At 36.0% G+C, this 24,524-nt stretch overlaps 1 protein-coding gene across 3 annotated transcripts in view; it reads right to left on the minus strand.

Moving 5' to 3' along the window:
• Positions 1-24,524, minus strand: part of ATRNL1 (attractin like 1) — a 428,574-nt gene that overhangs the window by 327,724 nt on the left and 76,326 nt on the right. For all 3 annotated transcript variants that reach the window (XM_054276784.1, XM_054276783.1, XM_054276785.1), the window contains exons 11-15: positions 17,868-17,952; positions 16,063-16,271; positions 13,758-13,876; positions 8,121-8,253; positions 6,682-6,863 (exon numbers count right to left, since the gene is read on the minus strand). In XM_054276784.1, the coding sequence (XP_054132759.1) occupies positions 6,682-6,863; positions 8,121-8,253; positions 13,758-13,876; positions 16,063-16,271; positions 17,868-17,952 (728 nt within the window). The remainder of the gene's footprint in view (positions 1-6,681; positions 6,864-8,120; positions 8,254-13,757; positions 13,877-16,062; positions 16,272-17,867; positions 17,953-24,524) is intronic.

Here is a 24,524-nt window from a genome sequence, read left to right on the forward strand (position 1 = left end):
AATAATTTGGCCTCAGCATCAGTATATTAAAAAAACCAGGGATCATATTGCAGCTATGGTGAAAAAGTATGTGAGCCAATAATGAAAACTGACAGTGCAGCAGTGATATTTGGAAATAAATTCTTCCATTTGAGTAGGAGACTGTCTTGGAACCCCTTTAATGATGACAAAGTCCCAGGGAGAATCATGAAAGCCAAAGCAGCCACAGGAGATAAAAGCAGCATCCTTGAAACAAAAGACTTCCAGCAAAAGCAACACATATCCCAGCCATAATCATTCTTAATAGCTGGACTATCTGGACAGCTTAGAGTCATCATGCCAGGCATCTCAAATTCCATATGTACCATCTCTGGCTCTCTGCTAGGACAAACCATCAAAGTACAGACCAAATGCTGATGAGCACGTTATCAAATGCACACCATGGAAGCTGTGACCTTGCAGGCCCACTCAGGCCATGCTCTCAGGATGCCAAGCACAGATTATCCAAGTAAGGCTTCCCAAATGTTCCAATTATGTGCTTAACATGCATATTCAATTATGTGGCATCAATTCCATCATGTGGTGGGCCACAGGTGAAAACTGCTGGCAACAGCAGAGAGTGTGTGTGGATATCATCAAAGTTTATCACCAAAAATGATTGCTGCTGCACTGCATGGAAGCCAACAGGAAAAATCAAATCACAACAAGAGCATTCTGCAAGTTCCACGTGAGATACCTGCGGCCACCAGGGCTCTGTGACTATCAAACTAATTTATTTAAAAAAAAAAAAAAAGACACATAAATCATCTCTCAAACTGATGAAAGGTTTAGTCAGAACAGCTGGGAATCTCAAAGGACTTGAAGCAACCAAGGGACTTCAAACGTGTCGACTGAAAAATGCCAATCCAGTTTCTTCTTCAGGCTTAAGAAATAATGGGGATTGAACATCCTTTACTTGAACTCTATGGTTGTTTCATTTAATGCAAAATGAGTGTAGAAAACTGATTCCTTTACTTTGAATATCTTGCCAAAGATGCCTCTGAAGAGGACCAGACAGGAAGGAAATGAGACTGCTGGTTCTCTGGAACCAGAACTTGCTGATGCAAGATTCCAGCTTCCAGGCCTCTTGAAAACTGTTCTTTGCCAAATCAGATAAGTGAAAAATACAGTGCAAACTCATTTATTGGAAGTTCAGGTGATCTTTACCCAACATATAAATAGGAAGAACATTATTCCTCAGAGAGTTCTGAAGACCTATTCCTTCTTTCTATATATGCATATCTATAAAAACTCCCTTGACATATAATACATAATTCATTTTAAAACAACATCAACAACTCAACAAGCTCACAAAAGAGCATTCTAGGCAAGTTTAAAAATCAGTTTAAAAACCAGAACAAAAAAAAAAAAAACAAAACTATGCAATACACAGCAGATGCTCAACTCCATCTTGGGAAAACTTGTAATGAGCCTTACTAATGTTGTGGTGGATAACACAATCAAATATATATTGTGAAATATTGTATAGCTTTATCCCACTACACTATTTAAAATTTGGAATTGCCTCTAGAATATGTTTGTCCTCCCACCCATATCATTCTGTCTATATCTTAGAATCCACAGCCCATCTTAGCAACTTTATATTTGTGCTTGAAATACAGCGACTCATACCTTACCTGTTTTCACAGAACCATCTTTTATAACACTGAAAACAAGTTACCAAAAAACCTTTTTAAATGAGACATTAAATACTAGCGAATTATCAAATTCTGAGAAAAAATTGGTAGGCAAGGCCTTATTTTCATCTGACAGAGGAACCAAATTGCAATCATATAATGCATACTAACAGAACATTCTGTAACCTCATCTACAGCTATTAAGATGAACATTAGATCAACTTTTGGCCATAACAGGAATTTATAAAAAACTGATCACTAATAACTTAAAAAATATGTTCTTCTCTTATTCTAAATCAGACTATTTTAATTTGGTTTTAAATAGTAATTAAGGAACTATGATAGAAAGAAAAATTGTGTAACCTTAACTAGAAAGCTAATAGTTCATGTTAAATCCACTGTTTACTCAGAGAATTTAAATCAGATTAAGTTGCTTTGAGATTTAAAGTGAAAGGGATCATTTCTACTGATGACACATTTTTTCAGGTACTACTGCTGAATCAGCACTAAAGTAATGAGGGCTGAATAATTTCCAGATGAGTGAAGTGAGCAAGACCACCTTTACTGAATAGCCAACTACCACTGAGGCTCAAAAATCTCCCCTGATTCTTAATTATGCAAATTACTGAGGAACTATATATCACTTTCAATATGAACCTTCATTTAAATTCCTTTTATTTTGGATCTCAAATTGTCCTGGAAGTGTATCATTCACTACTGTCTCATTTTCTATTATGTGTCCCACAATACCTTAGAAACAAAATTCAACAAACTTCTCAGGAATTGAGTTCCTGGATTTGTTGCTCTAGGATGAAACATACCATTAAACTTTGAAAATACTGTGGCCTCTCAGTGCCCATATTTCCACAACATTCATAATTTGGAGAAATTGCTTGCAGTTAATTTGTCTCTTTTCTGCACCATTCTGAACAAAAAACCTATTTCCTGAAAAAGCAGCTCTGTGAAGAGAAACAATGTGTTCTGTGCAGGGTTTTCCATTCCTTAACTGCACCAATTCCGACTATGCTAGATACCAGCACACTCCATGTTTTGTAAATATATACCCACTGATTTTAAGTAGTGGAAGCAAGTTTTAGGAGTTTTAAGTGTCTCTGGATCTATTAGACACATATGATGCAACCTGGATGTAATTAATAGTAAGAGTCATGTGTTAGGTCATTAATAGTAGGAGCCATGTGTTAGGTCACCTTATTCTCCTACTCTTTTTAAACTTTTCTGTAGTCCAATAGGTTAAAAAAACCCATAAAATCTGTCAAACTGAAAAAACTAGAACTTCCCCAGTTTCTATCTACAGAGACTCTAGCTAGTATTTCAGTGAGACTTAGGTTTCTTCTTGGAATTTCTTCTTTATAGGGGACAATTTTAGGGGGAAATTTGCATTCTCAGGCATTCAAAGTGAGTTGAGCTCCCCTAATCCTGAATGTAGGAAAACAGTTACACTAGAGCTGAGCTAATGGACAGTCAATGCAACAACTGTAAAATAGAGACAAAGGGCTAAAATAATTTATTAGACTTCTAAAACCACAATAGGAAAGTGGGACTGGTTTGAACTGTTCTAAAGGGAGTAATTCAGAAACCAAGAGTAGATGTCAACTTCACCACAATCACACACATTAGAAAACCACAGAAACATAGAGCCCTCAGAGAATACTTGGAGCTAACAAGGAATAACATTGCTATGCAAAGCTTACTAATTAACTGCAACCTACACTCAAGTGTAATTTATAAAAAAGATGCTTAGCCTTGTGAGCCCAGAGTCAAAGGAAAAGTTGCAAACAGTTTATATAATGAAAGGCTTTGTGTATAACTGTTCTCTTCTTCCTTTGTGCTTACTACACCAAAACTGAATCTTCTCAGAATTTATTGCATGCTAACAAGAAAATTATTATTTTTAGTTAAATCCCACAGTAGCAAGCAAACTCCCAAGAGAGCTAATTGCACTTTTAAATGAATATACAACATTTGAATATTAGCAGGAACAATAAATTAACCTCATATTGCTGTTTAATCTGTTTTTCAGAGAAATTCAAATCTTCCCTTTCATAATATTTTGCTTACTAGGTCAATAAAGGCATGTAAGAAAAAAACAATTTAAGTGTAATTTTTCTTTAGTGTGGGAATCTGCAGCCTATCCATTGTGTTTACTTTGGCATTCTTTGACAGAATTTAATTTATTTTTCATGAACAATACAAACTTGACTTTAAACTGCTGGTGATAATTTTAAAATACATTTGCAAATCCAACAGTGTTTTGAGTTCATACCACACAGATCTTTGTTTTGTCCCTTTCTTTTTTACCAAATGAATCTTATCCTTTAAAAGGAGGCAACCTATTGATTTCCAGTTTAGTATTGGGATTAGGAGAAATTATTTATGCACAATGAAGTTTGGAGAGGGTATGGAGACAATAGCAGCCCCCTCCCTCAGAATCTTCCCAACACATCAATGCATTATTCTAAATATGATAAAGAAATTGTCCTAAATTTGTCCCAGAAGAGGGACTTTGTGTATTAGGAAGCAATCTACAAAATCACATGATGTTTCTATTAACAATAAAGAATGCTGAAGTCCTCCCAGGCTGAAATTTACTGATACTATTTGACAGTTTGTGAAGTACACAACAGCTACCTAAGTTGCTTTCCATTTCTCAGCATAAGAATACCAAATAACAAGGAGATAAAGTCAGAATCATATTCTTATTTCCAAATGCTGCCCTGACACATTCATTAATCGTGAATTTTTTTTTGTTTTCAGGTGAAATTGAAACCTTTTTTTCTTTCCCAGGCTAAAGATTTTAAAGCCTTCAACATTTAACCACCCAAGTCAAATCCTACTGCAGATAATAGAGATTAAAACCACAGTGTTCACCTTACAGCAGCTCTGACTCCATTTGTGAACTCCCCACCAGCACCTGTTACAGAAAAAAGCCATCTAAAATGAAATCTCACTCTTTAAATCATTATGATTGCAGTTGGAGAGGGAAAGGCAGGCAAAAGAAGATCAAGAAGTTTCAGAGAGCCTCTGTCACACCTGATAACACATTTAGGATGTATCACACTGAGTAAATGCAGCTGGACAGATAGATATGAATGAAAAAAGATCTTTTCTTTTCCAAGTGTAACTGAAAAAGCCAGGATAATTCATGGTAGAATTTCATTAGAGGTTCTGACAGCTAAATGATTGTTTAATCCAAGATAGATTTTTTTAAAGTGAATAAATTTGTCTACAATTGCTTAAACTGTATTTGAGGTATCTCAAATTTACATCACCACATTGGCTCAGGATGTGCTTCATTTAAATAAAGATATGCTCAGCAAGATGTCACCTTGTAGAAGTTCTAAGCTCTGAAATGTAAGAAAAATCTTGCTTCCAAACACTAAAAAAAGCTATTTCTCATCTACACCTCAAGCCAGTCAGGCAAAATCAATCATATCAATAATCTATCACACTTTATTAGATTTGAAGGTGTCCTGTGCAGTATTTTAATAGGAATCAGGGGAAAGGAAAGCAAAAAGGAAAAAAGGTGGTAAAATAAATAACCATAGCAATCATGTTGCCTATATCATTCTGTTGTTTTTGTTTCAATTATATTTTCAACATTAACTCATCAAAGAGTGGGCAGACAAAATGTGTCTCAGGGCTGCAGTAAATACAATATCAGGGAAGAACTTCTGAGACAGAATGATTTCTCTCCTTCATTAGCAAAAAAAATAGAAAAAAAGTTTATTTTCAGTAAAAAATACTTTGTCCAGTTCCTATATTTACTTGGGAAAAACACAAAAACCTCAAGTACCTAACCTATGTTTGAATTTGCATTTTGCAGTGGAATGCTAAAAAGGATAAAAGAGTATTTTTGTCCACAATATGTGTCCCTAACATCTTGCTCTTAGATTCAGTAATAACATAAAGGCAATCCTTAACTGTTATTTCTTTTGAATGATCTCAATTCCTCTGCAGCAAATCAACTTCATGAATCACATACGAGTTTGATATAAGCTTTAATTATTATCCACAATTGTCCTTCATTTTCCTGTAACTTTAAAATCCTAAACTACTTTAAAATTTGAAGATTTTATACGGACAAAGCGCTGCACATTCTACAAAACTAAATACATACGCCCAAAAATGTCCCTTGCTAAGAACAACTGATTTGCTTGTAAAAATCAGAATCATATTCTGCTAAGACATCCCATCTGAGTGTGCACTGCTGGGTTTCATATTTCTGAGCATTTTTACATTTCACATACTTTAACCAGGCATTTTTAAACATCACAATAAGCATTTGAATATTTAATTGCCAAAAAATTGAACCTGACCACCCAGGGAGAGATGATTTTCCTTCCCTTCTCTTGTTCCACAGATCACAAAAGTAATATGGATCACTCTTCTGAGGAATATTCTGGTGGCAGCTTGCTGTATTTGCCAGAGGCATGGAAGAGTTTTCAGCTCTCTCTCTCCCCCCACCATCATTAGAGAAAGCTAATTAGCTCCAGCTAATTCCAGTGCTGCTGTGCAGGGAATTGCTACATGTTTTACACACTAGTGCAGCTTCTCTGTGACCCTTTGATCCTACAGACCAGTTACAGAGCAAACTGCCTTTTCTGGACAAGTTACACCTGTACTGGTGCTTGGGGTTATGCATCCCTATTGCTGGACCCTGCCTTTGCCTGTGTTGAGGTTCAGAATTACCTCTATTACAGCTGAAACCAGGACACAAAACCAGTGTTCCAGCCATTCTCTTGAGCAAATACTCGCTTCCAAGTAAATAGAAACTTTTAGCATTTAAATCTGGTAAGGGGAAACCTTGGGAGCTGCTGTGTGATGTTTTAAATCTTGAGATTTTTTCAAACCTTAATATGCTACACGTGACTTATACCAGTCTTTAGCACCACTGAGCACATTTCTTTGAAGGCATAAACTTTCCTCTGTCTGGACAATACCCTAGAAGAGATTTCTCAAAGCCAATTTGTTTCACATAAGCACCAATTACAGTTCCTCAAGTTACCTGAAGTGTATACTTCTGTATTTCATCCAGAACAAATTCCACTTCTTTTGAGGTTGTTAATGAGGCGAGATTTCCACTCAAATTGTAGCAATACAGTTTGGCATTGTCGTAGCTTTCCCGACTGGAATTTATGTGCAGGCAGGCATCTCCAATGTGATTCCATCTTTCCCCACACAGGTGAGCTGGTGCAAAAAGCATGCAATTAAACCTGATTCAGAAAAAACTTTTTAAAAACCCAAGGGAGTCTGAATTTTATCTTCCTGAGATCATAAATCTAAATTGCATCCCACACTCAATTTCCCTTCTCACATCATGTAAATTCTGAAATAGCAAGTATCATCAGACAGAATACTGTATTGTTACAGAAAGAAGCCTCTAAGAACTTAAAAAATAATTATAAGATATATGCTAAGTTTCAGCATAATATTTTTATGCCATTGTTTCTTCCTTGCATTCAGAATTGAGCACAAGTAAATATTAAGATAAGATTATGTACATAAATAATAGTTTAACAACTCATTTTATTTGTTATATAAATTTCAAAACCTAACAGCTGTCCTAGAATTATGAAATCACAACTTTACACTCTCCTTGTTTTATCATACCTTTGCATTTATATTTGCCCAAATACTAATGCAATCTAAATGATAGAAAATTCAGATAACATCTCAAAAAGTATTTCCCTTCAACATTTTACAGCATTACTCGGACTCAGATAAGATAAGTAAGAGCAACTGTTATAGTCAATCTACAGAGATTACATAAATAGAGTTTTGAACTGCAGAGAATAGCTTGTGATTTAATGAATCATCTCTGTAAAAAAAAGTGTTCATTAACTTCATCTGGACATAAAGATCAAATGGAAAAGGTTCTGACATCTAACTTTATATATGTAGTTATGAATACAAAATAAATACTATTTCAGAATGTTAAGAGTCACCTTCTGAGAATATTTCATATTAGCATTTTAATATTCACTGCTTTCACAGTAGTACTAACATTAGACAATCAAGAAACTAGATCTTGGGCCCTATCTGCACAGGAAAATTAAAGTATAATTGAATGATAATTGTTAAGGTAAAACCCCAGCTAGCAAAAGGAACAATGGCCGTGTCCATGGAGCAGTAAAGCCCCAGAATGGCCGTTCAGCTCTGCAGTCAGTGCTCCCTGCAGGCCAGGGCTCATCTCTGCCTGTGCAGAGGCACAGTCATTGTGCCTTCACTAATGCCATTGTCTGCCCTGACACGATTCAGGGTAGCACTGACACCCCAATCAGGGCTGAAATCACATCTGGGTTCACCTGCACAGGCACAGACAGGCAAGAGGTGCGAGCGCAAATAAAACAAACCAATGTCTGCTCATGAGCAAACACTCTCTGGCAAGGACTCAGGAGGTTTTCTCAGGTTTGAAAGCAGCTGTGAGCAGCAGTGTCCCCTTACCAGGCAGGGCCTGGCACTCCTGCTGCCGCTGGTCCCACTGGCAGTTGAGGTGCAGGGAGCAGCTCTTGCAGCTCGTCAGTTTATTGCAGATCTGCTCATTCCTCACATGACATTTCGTGTAGTTTTTAACCGACTGTAAAAACAAACAGACAAAGCAGCATCTCAAGCAGACATCTACTAAAAGAACAGAAGTCAAAATGGAAATACAGAGCAGGTAGATCCCTCCCAGAAAGTCATGGCCACCTAAAAGCTGGGCTGAATTTAAGCTCGTTATGAAGAACCCTTTACCAGATGCAGAATGCAACACTGGAGCACAAACCACTCCACTTGTTCTACACAACTGAGTGTCAGATTGAAGAGGCCAATTCCCTGTACAGAGAGCAGAAAGAGCGTAAAAAACTAAAATAAATATTTATTTCTTAGATACTTCAGGGTAATACTTTCCCTAAATTATTTCCTCCTTTGCAGGTTAAAGCAAGAAAAATAGTCAAACAGAACATAAAAAATGGCACAAGGTGCAAAATAATTACATATAACTGACTGAAGGTGCAAGAATATGCTCCGCACACAACGTAAAACCAGGGATAACTTTATTCCTGTGGTACCTTAGCATAGAAGAAAAGCAGTAAACACTGAAAGAATTATTACCTGGGGGTTTTTATTGGATTTGGTCAGTGTTTGGTTTTTTTCCTGAGAACTGAGGACTTTCAAGTTAGACATTTTGAATACAAATCTTTCTTTCCTCTGCATAGTACTTTTAATTAAGACATTGTATTGATACCTTATTTAATGAAGTGCCCTAAATCCTCAGCCAATTCATCAGCTCACCTATAAGGCTCTCTCTACCAACTTAATTTCAAGGTAATAATTAAAAGTAAGTCCTAATGCAAGACAGCTTTATACTCACAGAACAGTTGAGATTGGAAAGGACCTCTGGGAGTCCCTCTTGTCAAACCCTAACAAGTCTTGCCTCTCTTAAACAACAAAAGTTAAAATAATACATGGCAGCAATAATGGATAGCAAATGCATGATTTATTGAAAATGTTGGTTACTTTCCTTTCTATTAGTTTCCAGGAGTATGATTAAACAACTTAGCAAGGGACTGCATGACAATAAGTTACACAGTGGTTGGTACTGGAATATGGCAGAGATAGGGCAGGGGGGAGAAAAGTTGTCTCCTTTTATTTCTGTTTTTTTAAAGTCCTGAAATAATGCATTTGTGAAAGTGAATTCTCAATCTCACACAAAACCAGCTTCACTCCATTTGAACAACACTGCTGTTGAGGCATTTTATTTTTATTTCTTTCCTCTAATGGATCAGATGCCTACCAGTAAGTTTGTTTTCAGAGGTCCTGAAAAACAGGACTTTTTTCTCTTCTATAGGGAATGCTACTGTGAAAGCAAAAAGAACCAGAGAAGCAGGTCTAGGTGCAGGCATCTGCACCACAACACAAAACAGAGCCAAAGGCAATGCCAGCAAGTAACAGACTTGTTACTATCTAGGCCCAAAATGCACACAAACAGTAAAGCACAAAAAAAAACTTCGGTACAAACCCATATTTAGTTTCCCTCAGTCATGAAACATACAAAACTTCCTGAGAGATGCTTTAAAGTGAATTTTAGAGCACAAGTAACCACCATCTGCTCAACTAATACTCACTTTAACATTTCATGTTGACATACCCTTAAGCATTCAGATTTCTTTTTTAAATTATATACTCTTCAGTGGTATTACATACAGATTACAATTTTCCACCTAAGCTGAGATATTTGTTCTATTACTTTCTAATCATGAAGCTTGTTGTGTGCTGGTTATTTAATGTTTAAAATAAAATTCAAAGTACTAGTGACTGTTCTATAATAATATTCTTTGTTGTATTCCCTTATTCCCAGCATTTATTTCCCTTAAATCCAATTTAAACACTGCTTGCCTGAAAATCTCATTAGTTCAATGTAGATGTGACTCCAATAGGTAATTCATATTAACACAATATTAAGGTTATAACTTAAACTACCAAACCCAATGAAATTCAGAAAGATGACAGTCCATCTGTTACAGAACTTCTATATTGCTGTAGGATATTTATAATGTTTACACTTCAAAGCATGAGTAAATCATGTTATGTACAAAGCCTCCCTCATGTCTGATTTACTTAGATTTTTTTAAGTACTGATCCTGATATGGTAGTATATAGACAGACTTATGAACTGCAGTGATTTCCTGAATATTTACTGGAAAATGAAAATACTACAGTAGTTTATCTTAGAATTTCAGAAATCACTATTAAATTATGTACCTCTCTCCTCCTCCTGGATTTTTTCAGGTTAACAGTATAACCTTGTCTAGTTTTCCTAGAGTAAATGTAAATTATCAATTTATAGATTCACTATTATTTCCCTGAAGCTACTCCCAAAACTTGCTATTGGGTACTTCTTACTCATAAATTTTCTCTGTTTCCTCCAAGATAAATTTGATTCTATTCATATTTCCTTCTATTACTTTATATATTTTCTCTTGACTATTCTTTGAATTCCTCAAATGTAGGCAGATTACCATGATTACTATTCTTGGTATTAGTGTATCATCCAGGGACTCCTATTGTGAAAGAAGGAGCTTTCTGGAAGCAATGGAAACACGAAAAAAACAGGGATTCTTGTCTTTAAGGCACTGTGTAAAAATATTTATTAATGTAGGACTGTAGGTCTTTTTGAAGCCTCCTCTAGTATCCCATTTCCTTGGCAAAATGCTCTTTATCATCCCATTCATGGATTTGACAATGTTTGTTTTATGTTGCCACACTCAGATAAAGAACTCTTAAATCACACCCCATTCTAGGCTGTGTTTAGGTAACTGTCACCAACTGGGGCTTTGTTGTATTGCACATGAACCAACATGAACCAACATGAACCAACACACAAGAAATTCAGTCAGAGAGGAAACATGCCCCCCTTATAGGAACATGCTCCCCTTGGAGCTTCTGAAGGCCACGACATTTTCAAAATTGCAATACTGGGTGGAGGCAGAAATAAAATAATTCAGCTATGCCTCAACATACTAAGGCTCTCTTTAAGGCTACTTAATCAATTCTTTTTTCTCCTCAGAAATTAAGCAAAATTGATAAAGTAAATTTTTTTATTCTGAAATTCAATCTCTCTCTGGTCTTTCTCAGTAGAGAAAACTGCATTTTATTGCAATCAGTCAGCCCTCTCCAGCAATTTACCATTTTATTTGGTAAAGTACAAGAAGATTCTGTCTTCATGGAGCTTACTCCTCCACGTACTATTGCATGAAAAATGACATCTTGCTAAGAAGCAGCAATCTAAAATGAAATTAATCTCTCCCACAAAGCCTTTTCTTTTTTTTTCTCCTTTTTTTTTGGTAAAGACTTGTTTCCATTATAAAATATAGTCAATTTTCTGCACAACATGATCAGCAGCAAGGGAGTATCATTTTCATAGGATGCAAGATAAAGCATTTTATATGCAGACATAGAGGGTGAATACAGTTTCATAAACATATTAAGCAGATCCATATCAACCAGGCATTGCAAGCTTCTGCTTGCAATGACATCAGATATGAGTGTGATATACATACATTATCTGCATGATCTATACCTTGATGATGCATGAGTCTGCACAGGAGGAGAATACAGTGTCCTGCTGACGTGCTGGCTCACATCAGAGGGTGAGCACAGGCAGGTGAATGTGCATCATTAATGCATTAGCACTACTCATTAAGTCCATCTGTCCAACTAGAATTACTTCAGAGAAATGTGCATATTTTACAGGCCTTCCAACCAGCAGAGTAGCCACACTTTGCAATATCTGCTTTGCATCTATCTGTGACCATGAGGCCAATGCCAAACTGGTTGACAGCACACCTTTAGTAAACTGGCCAGTTTCCTTGAGGCAACAGCAGCAGATTATAGAACATTATTGTCATTCTCATCTGGAGTTCTATGATCTAAGTCATAAATCAAGGCCTTTGTACAGCTGCAAAGGCTCCTTGTGATGTTCCTAAGTCTACAGCTTGTTATCCCCTATTACCATCACAGTGCTGTCACATCATTTTCGTTTGTGGGCCTAGTCCAGAAGTAGCAGTCTATGAAAATGGATAATCAGCCTGATCCATTCTGGTTTTCCACATGGTGCCATTCTGTTGATGCTATTTTAGTGGGTTTTATCGAAGCTGCAAAATTCTGCTTCCATCATCTCATGGCCAATAGTCTAATTTTACAACAGCCACCTCCCATTTATGACAGCACCTTTTCCAGAAGTCATTTTGATGAATTTTTGCTACCCCATTCCTCAGTAACTACACAAACAACCCTTCCTATCCACTTCAAACCCAAAATAAAAGACAGGAAATGATACAGAGCAGACTGGAGCATCGTTTGCTAATTAAGCTGACAATCTTAGTCATGAAAGGTTGTCAAAGGACACTGAACCAAGAAGTTTGTGCTAAAATACCTAGTGCTCCACATTTATTAGGGATCATTTATTAGGAATGAAGATGGTCTGCTCCTTAGCAACTATTCGTTGTTCAAGAGCTGAAAACCACGGTTAGAAAATTAGCTCCTAATGGAGAACAATGTGTCAGGAAAAGAAGGGCCCTTGAAGATCACAAAGGAAACTAACCATTAGTGCCTGGAATGTGAAATCCCTCTGACAGACTTATAACATGACTACTGATGAATTTGTGTCTGCATTGCTTTTATTAGTAGTGACTAGCTACAAATGCCAGTGATTAGAGCTGGCTGTGCTCACCCTGAAGAAGCAAGATTTGAGTCACAATCAATTCAACTCACACCTTAATTTGTCTGGAGAACAAGATTGATTTGCATCAGGTTCAAGCCAGAGAGCAAGATACTTTTACTAATGAAACTGTGTCAAGAAAGGATTTTGAACTCAAGTACACCCAGGTGTCTATGGATAGCTAAAAAGTGTAAGAAGGCAAAACTTATAATGCTAAAACACTATTATAAGCTTGACAAAAGCAAATGAACAAGAAAGAGATGAAGCAGCTGGTGAACAACAACATAAAGTATAAAACATGGCACTAGGAATTATTAAAAAGGGAAAACTATAAACTTGCATGAATCTATGCGATCTTATGGCTTGTAGTTAAAAAGATCAGTAAAAAGATCAGTAAAAAGCCACTGGACCTCATGGTTACAGAAGCTCATATTCCTTTAATGAGATGATAAGTGACTCCATGACAAAGAAAAGCATTTCTATGACCATCAATGATCAGAAGACCATGACTAATGAGACTGGTCTGGTCGTGTTTGAAAGGGGAAAAACCAAACAGCACCTTTGATGGGATTCCATGGTTTCTGCCTGTCTACTGTACACCACAAAAGCACAAAATCCAAGTTAATAATGACTATGACTTTTCGAATGTCATTAATTAGGGGATAAAAGTATTTGTCTTCAGAAATATATAGTAGGCAACACACCCCGAAGAACACTTGTTTTTTCCTGCAGTAGATTTTTTTGCTGCAGTCCAACTCTGCCTTCCGCAACACTTTTAGCTCAAAAGCCTGGAAAACAACTTTGTTTGTGCTGAAAACAAACTAGTCTACTAGACCTAGGAAAGAAGTACTGCTAACATGCTGAGATTTGTGAGGACTCACCATGCTGCAGTTGCTGTTTGCTGAAATGCACTTCTTGTCGTCGCACCACTGGCAGCCGTTGGTGTTGGCGGTGCAGCTGGCGCAATCCGCGTACCGGTAACATCTGTCATCGGCAGCAGCTGCCACACAAACCAAACAGAGAAAAGGAGAATAACGCCACGTTTCTGACACCTCCTCAGAGCTTTTCCTGTTACAGCCTTCATTTGAACTCTAGCCATTCATAAGGGTTTAAGTTACTGTAGGAAATTAATTCTATTCAGTTAATAGGATTTGCTCTTTTAAAAATTCCTTCAGCAACGACTTTATTTGAAGGTTCGTAAGTGTCATATCAACTAACGGAATATTCACTGATTTACAGCATGAAAGCTCTCAGCACAATGCAAAACTTAAGAGTATGAAAAACTTTTTTCAAGTATTTTTCCTTCACTCTTTTAACATGGAAAGGTTTTCTTCAAATGTAGGATTCTACAAAAAATATTAGATGGCTATGAAGGAAGACGAGATAAAAGCAGTAAATAAAACAATCTAAGACAGATATGAGCAAGACATGGACATTTTAAATCTTTGTAAATTAATTTGTAAACCTAAAAATGACTGGTAAGTTAAAGCTCTGTCCTTTAGCTACAAAAAGTATTTGAAAAAGAGTTAATGTTATATTCTTAATAATGGGACTTGGACTAAAATTTAGGCTATGTAAAATCATTTAGGACACAAACTATTACTTCAGTTTAAAGGAGGCAAGGTTTTAAAAATCATCATAATGCAAAACAGGAGCATTTGTATCATCTCCTATGCTTATTACTGTGTTTAATTCCTGTTTGGTTTGGCTCCTTTAGTTTCAGGTGTGTGCAAGCTTAAAAGATTCTCCTGCCAGGAAAGTCTTGTCATCCAAGAATCAATCTTTTGAAAACTACTAAAATTTCTGCTTATCCTTTACATATTGACCATCAGCAGTTTTGCAGGTGATTCTCTCAACCAGGTAACAACTGAGCCAAGTAATGTAAAAGAATATATGAAAAATTGGTTTTTCGCAAAAAATTACTACCTCAAACTGGAAGAATATTACAGCAGTGAAACAGTGCTGTTCACATAACTTCTGCAGAACTGGAATTATACAGACCTAATCTCTTCCATGTTGAGTTGTACTTTATTTCCACTGCAGCACCTGTACTTGAGAAACTGTTTTAACTTTTTAATTTTCCTTCAGCCTGTCTGTGCTTTGTTTTGTTTGGGTTTTATAAATACCTGTTGCTATGATCAGCTTTTTATAAAATCTACTTTTATCTGTATTACTTTTGAATATAATGCCACAAGGTTTTTTTCTTTTTCTACATAGATGGAATTTTCTAGACTGTAGATCTCTAAAAGTTCTGACACTGTACAAAAGCCATTTTCCAGAAAACTGTACCTGGATAATGTTTTTGTTATATGACGTACCTTTTTTTTCCTGAGTTTGAGACATTCTAGTCAGTCTAGAAACAAGTACAAGCTATCAGAAAAATAAAATGTCTTGAAGTGTTGATTAATAGCAGTGCTAGTAACTTTTCAACAAACATTAAACACAGACTGGCAGTTTAATTGTATGGCAGTTTGTACACACAGCACATAGCCAAAGTCTGGGAAGCAATTTTACACTGTGCTGAAAGGAAAGATGCACAGAAAAAATAGTAGGTGCATGTAGCAGGGATAAATATTCTGTTCATGTGACATATAAGAACAACACTTTCACAAGCAATTTATTTGTGACAAGCCAAAATGCTTAGGAATAGGTTGGAACAGTTATTCATAACAGTAAATTGCTGTTTCAAACAATACAGCCATCACAATGCCACAGAGAAATTCATATGACAAACTTGAACTCATCTGACACACTGCAAAGGGCTTGTTTGCCTCGGGTTTTTTTCCAGCTGTGCCTGCACTATATTCTTCTGTACAAATGCTTCTGTTTCATAGGTAATCTGCTTGAAGCAGTGATGCTTTCCTCTCTTACTGGCACACACAGGTATAGGAGTGCCACATGCCCATAACACCAGGTATCACTTGCAGTGCACATTTGTGCTCTCAGTGTTCTGCTCTGCTTTAGCACCTTAAACTTGTGCTCTTTTGCATCTACTTCTCTGCATGTAAAATACAAAAGGATTGCACAACTGAATTTTCTTTCCAAAAAACAGATCTCTTGCACTGGGTATTCTCACAGGGGAACACTCTTACCATTCCAGTCACCACTTCCACGTGGTCACTTCTCTGGGGGTTGCCCACCCCTATCTCCTACACTGCATTACAAGCCTGACTAGAATTCACTTACCTGTTTTCTTGGGACATTTTGCTCTAAGGATATTATTAGCATGTCCAGATTCCCAAGATTCACAATGTTTCTTGTTCCACAGACACCTTATTCCTGGACGAGCATTTTTGCACAGCTCTTCATCTCTGAATGCTTCACAGTTGGGAGGCTTGTACACGAGGATGTCATTCAATAGAACACTTGAAAAACCCCCAAATATATACATGGAGCTATTGGAGAAAAGCAAGGAAATTTAACTGTTATTGTAGACACATTTTCTTGATTTCTTATCTGACTTGATACACAATTAAAAACCCACATACTATTATTAAAAAAATCTTATTCTTTCTCTAATAAAGACTACTCTATCAGTGGTTCCTTTATTGATTACATATTCAATTTATTTCTCCATGGAAGTTGAGAGTTTAAAAAATTGCTGAAAGCTCCCTCTGCTGCATTTATTATGGTGTGAGATATCCAAATATCTGGAAAAAAATGAAGAGCTTTGAAAGAATGCAGTAATTTTTGCAGTTAGATATTGAGAATAAAGGATGAAATACTGGCCTGCTGAAAACAAGAACATTCTTTTCAAGACAGGCAGCAACAGTTGGCAAGATGGATATTTGTTTTTGGTAACATTTCTGGCGCAGTAGCTGCTGACACAGGAAGCAAAAGATTAAACCTGAATCCTCACCCTTCTCATTAAAACTAAGAACTGTCTCAGGTAAAAGACAGTAACAGAAAGCCTCTATATATGTTGTATGATATACTCTTAAAACAGAATTAATCGCAGAGTTACCAATAGCAGAAATCTGGAGAGTGTCTTGTATTGCACTGTTTTGGTATCAAAAACCCTTCCAAAAATACCACTATGTTCTTAAAAAACAAATACATTTTTAATGTAATTAATAGAAAGTGACAGTTCTGAAAGTATCAGACATGGCATAGATGGCATAAAACACACAAATCATAATGAAAAACTATCAGTTGCTGAATTCATTAATTCCAAGTAATTTTGTCTTGATAAATAAATATGTTCATTGATTAATGTCAAGTGCTCTGTGTACATACTTACAATTTAGTGCTATTTTTGTTAAAAGCAGTCACACTCTTATTTGTAGCATTACTCATTACCTCATTTCTGACCTCTACAGGATCCTTTCATACAGGATCCATAAGTTGCCCACAAATACTTCAGTACTGACTTTATTAGCGTGATGCATAATGTAGCAGAGGTACAATGATCTATAGCACTGCAACTTCAGATAGTAGGCCAGTTGGCAACCAGCAAAACAAAAGCTGACAAGGTAACAATATACTTTTCTTTAAACCTGACTATTTTTTTCTACAACTTTTCCAACTTAATATCATCTAGTTGCTGGCAGGCTTTTCTTCCTTCAGGTAGTAGAGATGATGACTGTATCAGTATCATCAAAATGTTCCCTTTTCCCCAGCAAATTTTAGTTACATGGTTATTTTATGATTGTAGAAGAATGAAAAATTATAGCATACTGCAAAGAGAAAAAGATTTCTTCCATCACACCTAAGTGAGGGTTATAGTTGATACCAAATATGAAATTCAGTGTAGCCCTCAAAGCTGAGAAAACACCTCAGTACCCTGGAACATTCACCTAAAATGTCACCGAACAGATCCCCAGCAGACTGGGGATTAGCTGTACTGATTAGCTGATGAGCACTACTTTCTTTCCCTTTTAACAAGTTATATCAGTTCTGTTATTGAACCATACTTCACTTAAATGTGACTTCTTCTACAGGTTTTTCCTTCAGAAAAATGGCAAGGAAAATTTAAGAGACACTTCATTTACCCATTACTGACAACAGCAGTGTGACCAAATCTGTTGACATCTCGATGCAGATTAGGTTTTGGTAAAATCTTCCATTCATCACAAGCTGAAAGACAAAACACCAAGCATATATCAAATAATCTGAAAAGTTTTCAGCAAAATACATGTGAAGTATATTTTAACCACTCAAGGATAAATCAGCTCAACTCCTTTTAGATGCATATGTGAGTAGATGCTTCAAAAACCTGTCAGAAACATTGATCTATCCTAACATTTATCAAGACCATAGGACATTCACAGAAGAGTCACTTTATTACAGACACAGTTGTCTGCCTTCACAGCCACTTTTAACACCCACAGGAACAAGCCCTGGTCATTGTTGCTATCAAGGGATCAGTCACATTGCCCTCATGTTTACACATTCTCAAATTAGCTAAAGGGTTTCAATTTATAAGTATTTAATGGAATATCTATGGCAGCGAACTCTGTTCTTTTCTTAAGTGTTTTAAGATAAACTATCACTCCTCCAGATGTGCAACCCATCTCATTATTGTCTTACTTTTGGTATCTTGATTTAAGTATGCTGCTAATTACTTTCCACATACTTGAGAGGAATGCTGAATCAGGATCTCCATGTCAAATTAATTATTCAAGCACATTTCTTTTGGAACTGCTGCACACAAATGAGGTTTCAGTGTGGTTTATTTTTTCTTTCCTGACTAGAGTTTTAGTTCTTTAGAATAATTACTCTGTTCTTCATTATTTCCTACTTAAACTTTACTGACTTCATATATTCAAATCCCACATTAAAAGAAATAGGGAGCACCTACAGATTGAAGCTTCAAGGAAAGTGAAGGGTTTTTGCACCTTAATTTGGGTAGAAGCATCTCTCAGTAGTCAGATCATAACACCTCACTCCTCAGCTTAAAAAAACAGAAATGGATAAATCTAGGAGGAACAAACTGTCTTCCAAGCTGGTCTCATTCACAGCGTCAGAACAGCTCAACTCTGCCAGTGCTGCTGTTCTGGCACTTCTAATGCAGAAAATCATACACTGCAGAAAATATATTGACAGCAGCACCTTGTGCAGTCAGCATCCTGTTAGCAAAGCACACTGGAACACCCTGTGCAAGGATGGATCCTCACACGAGGATGGACTCGGCCCCAGGAAGGGACAGCATGGCACAGCTATGGCAGCAACACCACTAAGTCAACTTGGGCTTCCACCAACCACAGCCTGAGCCCATCAAGAGAGCCGGTGTGAGACCATGGCTGTGATAAATAAATCAATTACACCTCTTTATAAATTGGAAACAGAAACTAAAAGCACATTATTAGTGGAGTAATGCAGATGGCTCAAAAAGCAATAATTTTGACATCAGGTGGTGAACTCCATGGAATTAGCAGTGTGAAGAAAGTATAGCAAGTTTCATGCATGGTCTTAGCAATACATCCCAAAATTCTGACTTCTTTCTCAACTCCTACCTTCTATCACTATCATTGTTAACATTATGTTATAATAACACTATGGAATTATTAATGCACTTCATCTTTCACAGTTGTTATTTTCTTATTTTCTCTACTTAAACAGAGTGGTGAAAGTATGCACAATGCCAGAGAGATAGTCCTGAAACAGTTTCAACCAAAAAACCAAGCATTTTAACAATTGACCTGCAAAATATTACTGTTACACTTTAAAATAAGTCTTTGATGCTGTTAAGTCACTGCACATTAACAGACACAGCACATGTGAGATCATGTGCCTTTGATGGTAAAGGAAACAATTTAGGAAACCCACACTAAATTTCTGTCTGATTTTAAAACCCATACTAAATTTTCATCTGATCTTAGGAAGTGTTGACATTTATTTTCTTAGTTTTACAAACATACAAATTATGAACATATAGTCTTTCCTGTACTTAGAAATTTATTCTAGAAAAAGTGGGATTTAACACCAAGGGAAGATCATAAAACCATATTAAAGGCTGATTTTCAGATGAGGAACCCCTGAGGGCTGGAGATATAATAATTCCTTTCTTCCTGATGGTTTTTTCAAACTGGCAGGTCTTTTCAATAGAGTACAAGGAAAAAAAAAGAGGGAGGAAAGCTTATTACAAATAGCCTCCCCTCTTATCTCCTCCTAGACTTCTCAATAACTACTGAACACTGAACAGAGCACTGTGCAGAAAAATTCTTTTGCTCAGCTTTCAATTCCTGATGTGAGTTTCTCTGTAGAGTTGATTAATACAAAATACAGATAGCTAGCCAACTGATTTCTGTTGGTTTTCAGTAAAGAATCAAATAGAATTTATCCCTGCCCATCATCTTCAAACTCTCTTTGAACAACTCTAAGCACCCAAATTTCCAGACTTCACTGTACTGTTCCAAAAAAATATGACAAATTGCAAATATAATATGATTTACAACATGACTTATCAATATTACAGCATTCTGTGTGTTGTGTGCATTATATTAAGTCTAATAATGATGGTAAAGATAGCAAAGAATAACATCTTTTCCTCCAAAAAATGTTATGCCCTCAAGGCATTTTACTGATAGAAAGTGGAAGATAGTTGTATCTGTTCCATCTGTAACCAGGTACAACACATAGCACATGGAAACACACCTTGCTTTTAATAGAACCAGTTACTAAGCAGATGAAGAAACAATACTATTCATTCCAAACTTATTAGCAGAATTTTTAGCCACTGAAAAGTACAAGGAGAAATAAAGGAGTTTTTTTCTTTCTATTACAAAGGCTTCTGCTTTAAGAATAAGCTATACCACATTATAACATTAAAAGAAAAAGTTTCATCCTCCTCCCTGGTGTAGATTAAACAGTTCCCAGATGATACAGAAGTGGCTCTGACAGTGAATAGCCAGTCACACACATTTCTGTGATGAAACACCACAGAAATGCACTGGATTTGAAGCAATCCAGCTGAGAAAATCCCCACTTGAACTTTGCACAGGGTATTGCTCTCCAGAGCCCTCACTCCTACAGGTCAGGCCTCAGCACATCTCATCTACAACCTACTGGCCACACTGCATTACTGATATCAGAAAGGATGACCTGGACATTTCACAGGAAAGTTTTCAATGCTGCAACAGTAATCACACATGACTGGAAGGTTTCTCAGTCTGATTTTATAGGGGAAAAAAAAAAAACCAAAAAAACCAAAAAAACCAAAAAAACAAAACCCCAAACAGAAAAAAAAAAACAAATAATTTCTAATCAACATTATACTGTCAGTAAAATACTTGAACACAGAATTTGATTTTTAAAATTTAACTAATTAGGCTTACGAAAATGTGACTGAACAGAAGAATAAAAAAATAATAGAAAAATAAAAATAAGAAGAAAAGGTTGTTAGGATAGTCTTTAAAAAAGAGGTAATCAATGTTCCATACTTGACCTCCAGGATCACATTGTTATTTTGGCACTTGCAGACTGATTTAATGACAACCTCTTACTGCAATCAGAGTTTTGTTTTAAGAGAAGGTATAGGAAACCTTAAGGTAGTTAATGCTTACATTTATCAAATAATTTCTAAATTTCAAACTATTCAAATAGTTTGAACTTCCAATGGATTTATTCTGCTCAATCACACTGCAACAATGCAGTGCAGCTTTATGTGCTACATAGAATCCAATGCCAGCTTATTTTTCTATTTTGTCTTTACATATTTCTAATATTTATTAAGTTCATTTTTCTTTTACAAAAGTAGTAAAGCTGGTTCACAACATATGGACACCATTACACCTCTGTCTGGTTCTTGTTTATGACTCTAAACACTGAACGTAAACAGCTAAAACATCGTGAAAGTTATGTACTAGCAGAAAACTTATTTTCTGAGTCTTTCCACACTTCATAAATATTTTTCTTTAATCAGATAATAAAAATCTCCTTACTCTCAGGAAAACACAATAGCAAGTATGTTCAAAACAGCATGAATCGAATTTAAACTCTAGAGCTAACATCTACAGCAGAGTCTGTACACATAACAGTGACTCCCCAAGCAGTAAAAAGAAATCAACAACCTCACGCTTTGCTATTAAAGGGAGCAATTAGTGCATTATATTATTATGGCTTTGCTCTTCTAATAGCACAGCAATATGGAAGTAATTGCTGTTACAGACTGCACCAAAACTGCATTTATAACTTAAGGGTTTAGGAACCCATAAAACTTAATCTTTCACAGGCACTGATTTACATTTTCTTTGTGATGGCACATTGATATCCATTTGTAACTCCAGAAAGAGGGAGAACTGCAAAAATAGATGTGTTCATATTGGGGGAAAAAAAAAAATCACCGATATTAAAACTACTTCATTTTGTTAATGGCAAAGACTAAAGATGAAACAACTTACTTTACAAGCAAACAATTTATGGATAAACAATTCATTTTTATTACAAAACACAAGCAATAGGTTTGATTACAAGTGGAACTAAAGTCAATCTCATGAAATAATTTTGAACTTTTTTTCAAAATAGGAAAATGTTTCTAAGCTTTGTTTGAATATCCTAGAAGAAACTTAGTACTTCACATGCAATATTGTCTTTCATAAGCAATTGAATTTGCATACTATTTAATCCATAATAATAAACTGAAATCCAGATAGTAACAAAAGAAATATTATGGAGTATATTATTAGTGTAAACATATGGGTTATTGCACTTCTCCCACAGATCCAAACAACGCAGAACCCCACACACCGCTAAGAGAAAGCACAGAAAAGCTGCCATGTTCCCAGGATTTCAGGTTTTGGCTTTTATGGATTTTCCCTAACCATAATTCTCTGTACATATCAACACCTTAGCAACTGTCAAATGTGGAACAAAAGGACTAAGACTGAATACTTCAAAACTCAAACTTAGGCATGCAGAGAACTATTTACTAACTGCACCATTTTGGCCAGAAACTAAAATAAATATCCCAAGTCTTTAAAAAAAAGCTCTTATTTAATTGTATTTTAATACTGGTCTCAGTAGTTAGAATTGTTTTAAACTCTGATTCTGTGTGTCTAATAATCTATTTTTATCTGCAAATTTTGCATGCGAATACTCATAAAATTTAATCTAAATTATTTTTCTAAGTTCAGCTTGGAACAGAAATGTAAGTTTTAAGCATATGGGGGCCCTTCTAAAGAAAAGCCATAACAACATCGTTCAGAAAACTGCAGGTCAATCCCAGCATTCAAGACTGTCCCCAATGCCAAGCTTCCTCTTTCAGATTAATGAAGCAATAACAGCACAGTTGGGAAATACCTGACCTCTACAAGAATGACCCTCTGTGGCTTTTTAAGGGGCTTCCAGAGCAACCCAGGGGCAACCTGGTGGTAAAAAAATCAAAGCAGAACAGAAGTATACCAAGGCCAGATTTCTAAAGCTCTTTTTCTTAATGCAGCAGTCTTCCCATCAAGTATTTACTGCTGTGTAAGTCAATGATTCAAGTCACATTAAACTATGAAAATCACGGCATCATAGCAGTTTTTATAATGTCCCCCCATCTCTATGTCTTCACCTTTGACAAATTGCAGTAGGTATTTCAAATTACTGAACTGAGCTCTTGACTCATGACACATTTAAAGGTCTAAAACTTGTTATAGACTAAGCTCAGAACTTAGAGAGCAATGACTGACTCAGAAAAGCAGAGGGGGGAAAGGGAACTCTGTCCCAAGCTTGGTAAAATGGATTGCTCTCTGGAGAGACTTCTCTCTGTGCCTGGACTAGAGGAGGAGTGGGGATAACCAAACTGAATTAGAAACCAACCTTTCAGAAAGCTGAGCTTGGCTGAGATGAAGCCACATAAACAGTTATTCCACATTAATATGAAAAGCAGTGTTTTCATGGGTAATAAAAAGCTGGAGCAATTTATCCAGAGGATTATGTCACATATAATAAGAGAGATAATCAAAAGCACTCTCTAGCCCAACTTGAACATAAATAGCATAGGCTCTATCTCCAGGATTCAGCTGCTTTCCAGACAGCACCCATTTTTTACAAGACAAGGCTAACACTCCATCACTTGCAAGGTATCTAGGAAACGTGATGCTGATAGCATCATATATTTTTTTCTTCCAAGCATTGTTCAAAAACTCATGATACAAAGTAAATAAGATTCTGAAATATACCTATTGCATAATTATTTAATTCTTTATAAAATATTTCAAGTTTTCTGAAAAATGTCTTTATCAAATATGTGCTGTGAGATTTGTTTCTAAGTTGGTAAAATGAATATTACAGAAGAATAAGTCTGAATCCAATCAGTCTTCATATAGTCCATTTTTTAAGATTAATTACTACATCCAAAGAGTGATTACTACATCCACTTCTTTTGTACTTCATCAGTTTCATAACACATGGAGAATGACTTGCAAGAGAATACAAATACCAAATTAAGTACAACCAACTAGACAAACCAAAATATCATTCTACTTAAGAAAAAATACTATAAAGCATTTTCATGAAAGATGATAAAAAACTATCAGTGTGTCAAAGTCAGAAAGTTACATTAATTCAGATCTTATGACTCACACTATTGATCTGTAAGTGCACATTTACAAATAAATGTAGACCAATAAATAATACTATGCTCCAAAATGAGAAAGGAGCCCTGTTTCATTAAAAATTAAATCCACATGTAGACTGAAGTGAGAACAAAATCAATAGCTCAC

This window comes from Melozone crissalis, unplaced genomic scaffold (assembly GCF_028551555.1).
Source record: "Melozone crissalis strain CALT ecotype California unplaced genomic scaffold, PUWL_Pcris_2 ptg000019l_1, whole genome shotgun sequence".
NCBI classification, from domain to species: Eukaryota; Metazoa; Chordata; class Aves; order Passeriformes; family Passerellidae; genus Melozone; species Melozone crissalis.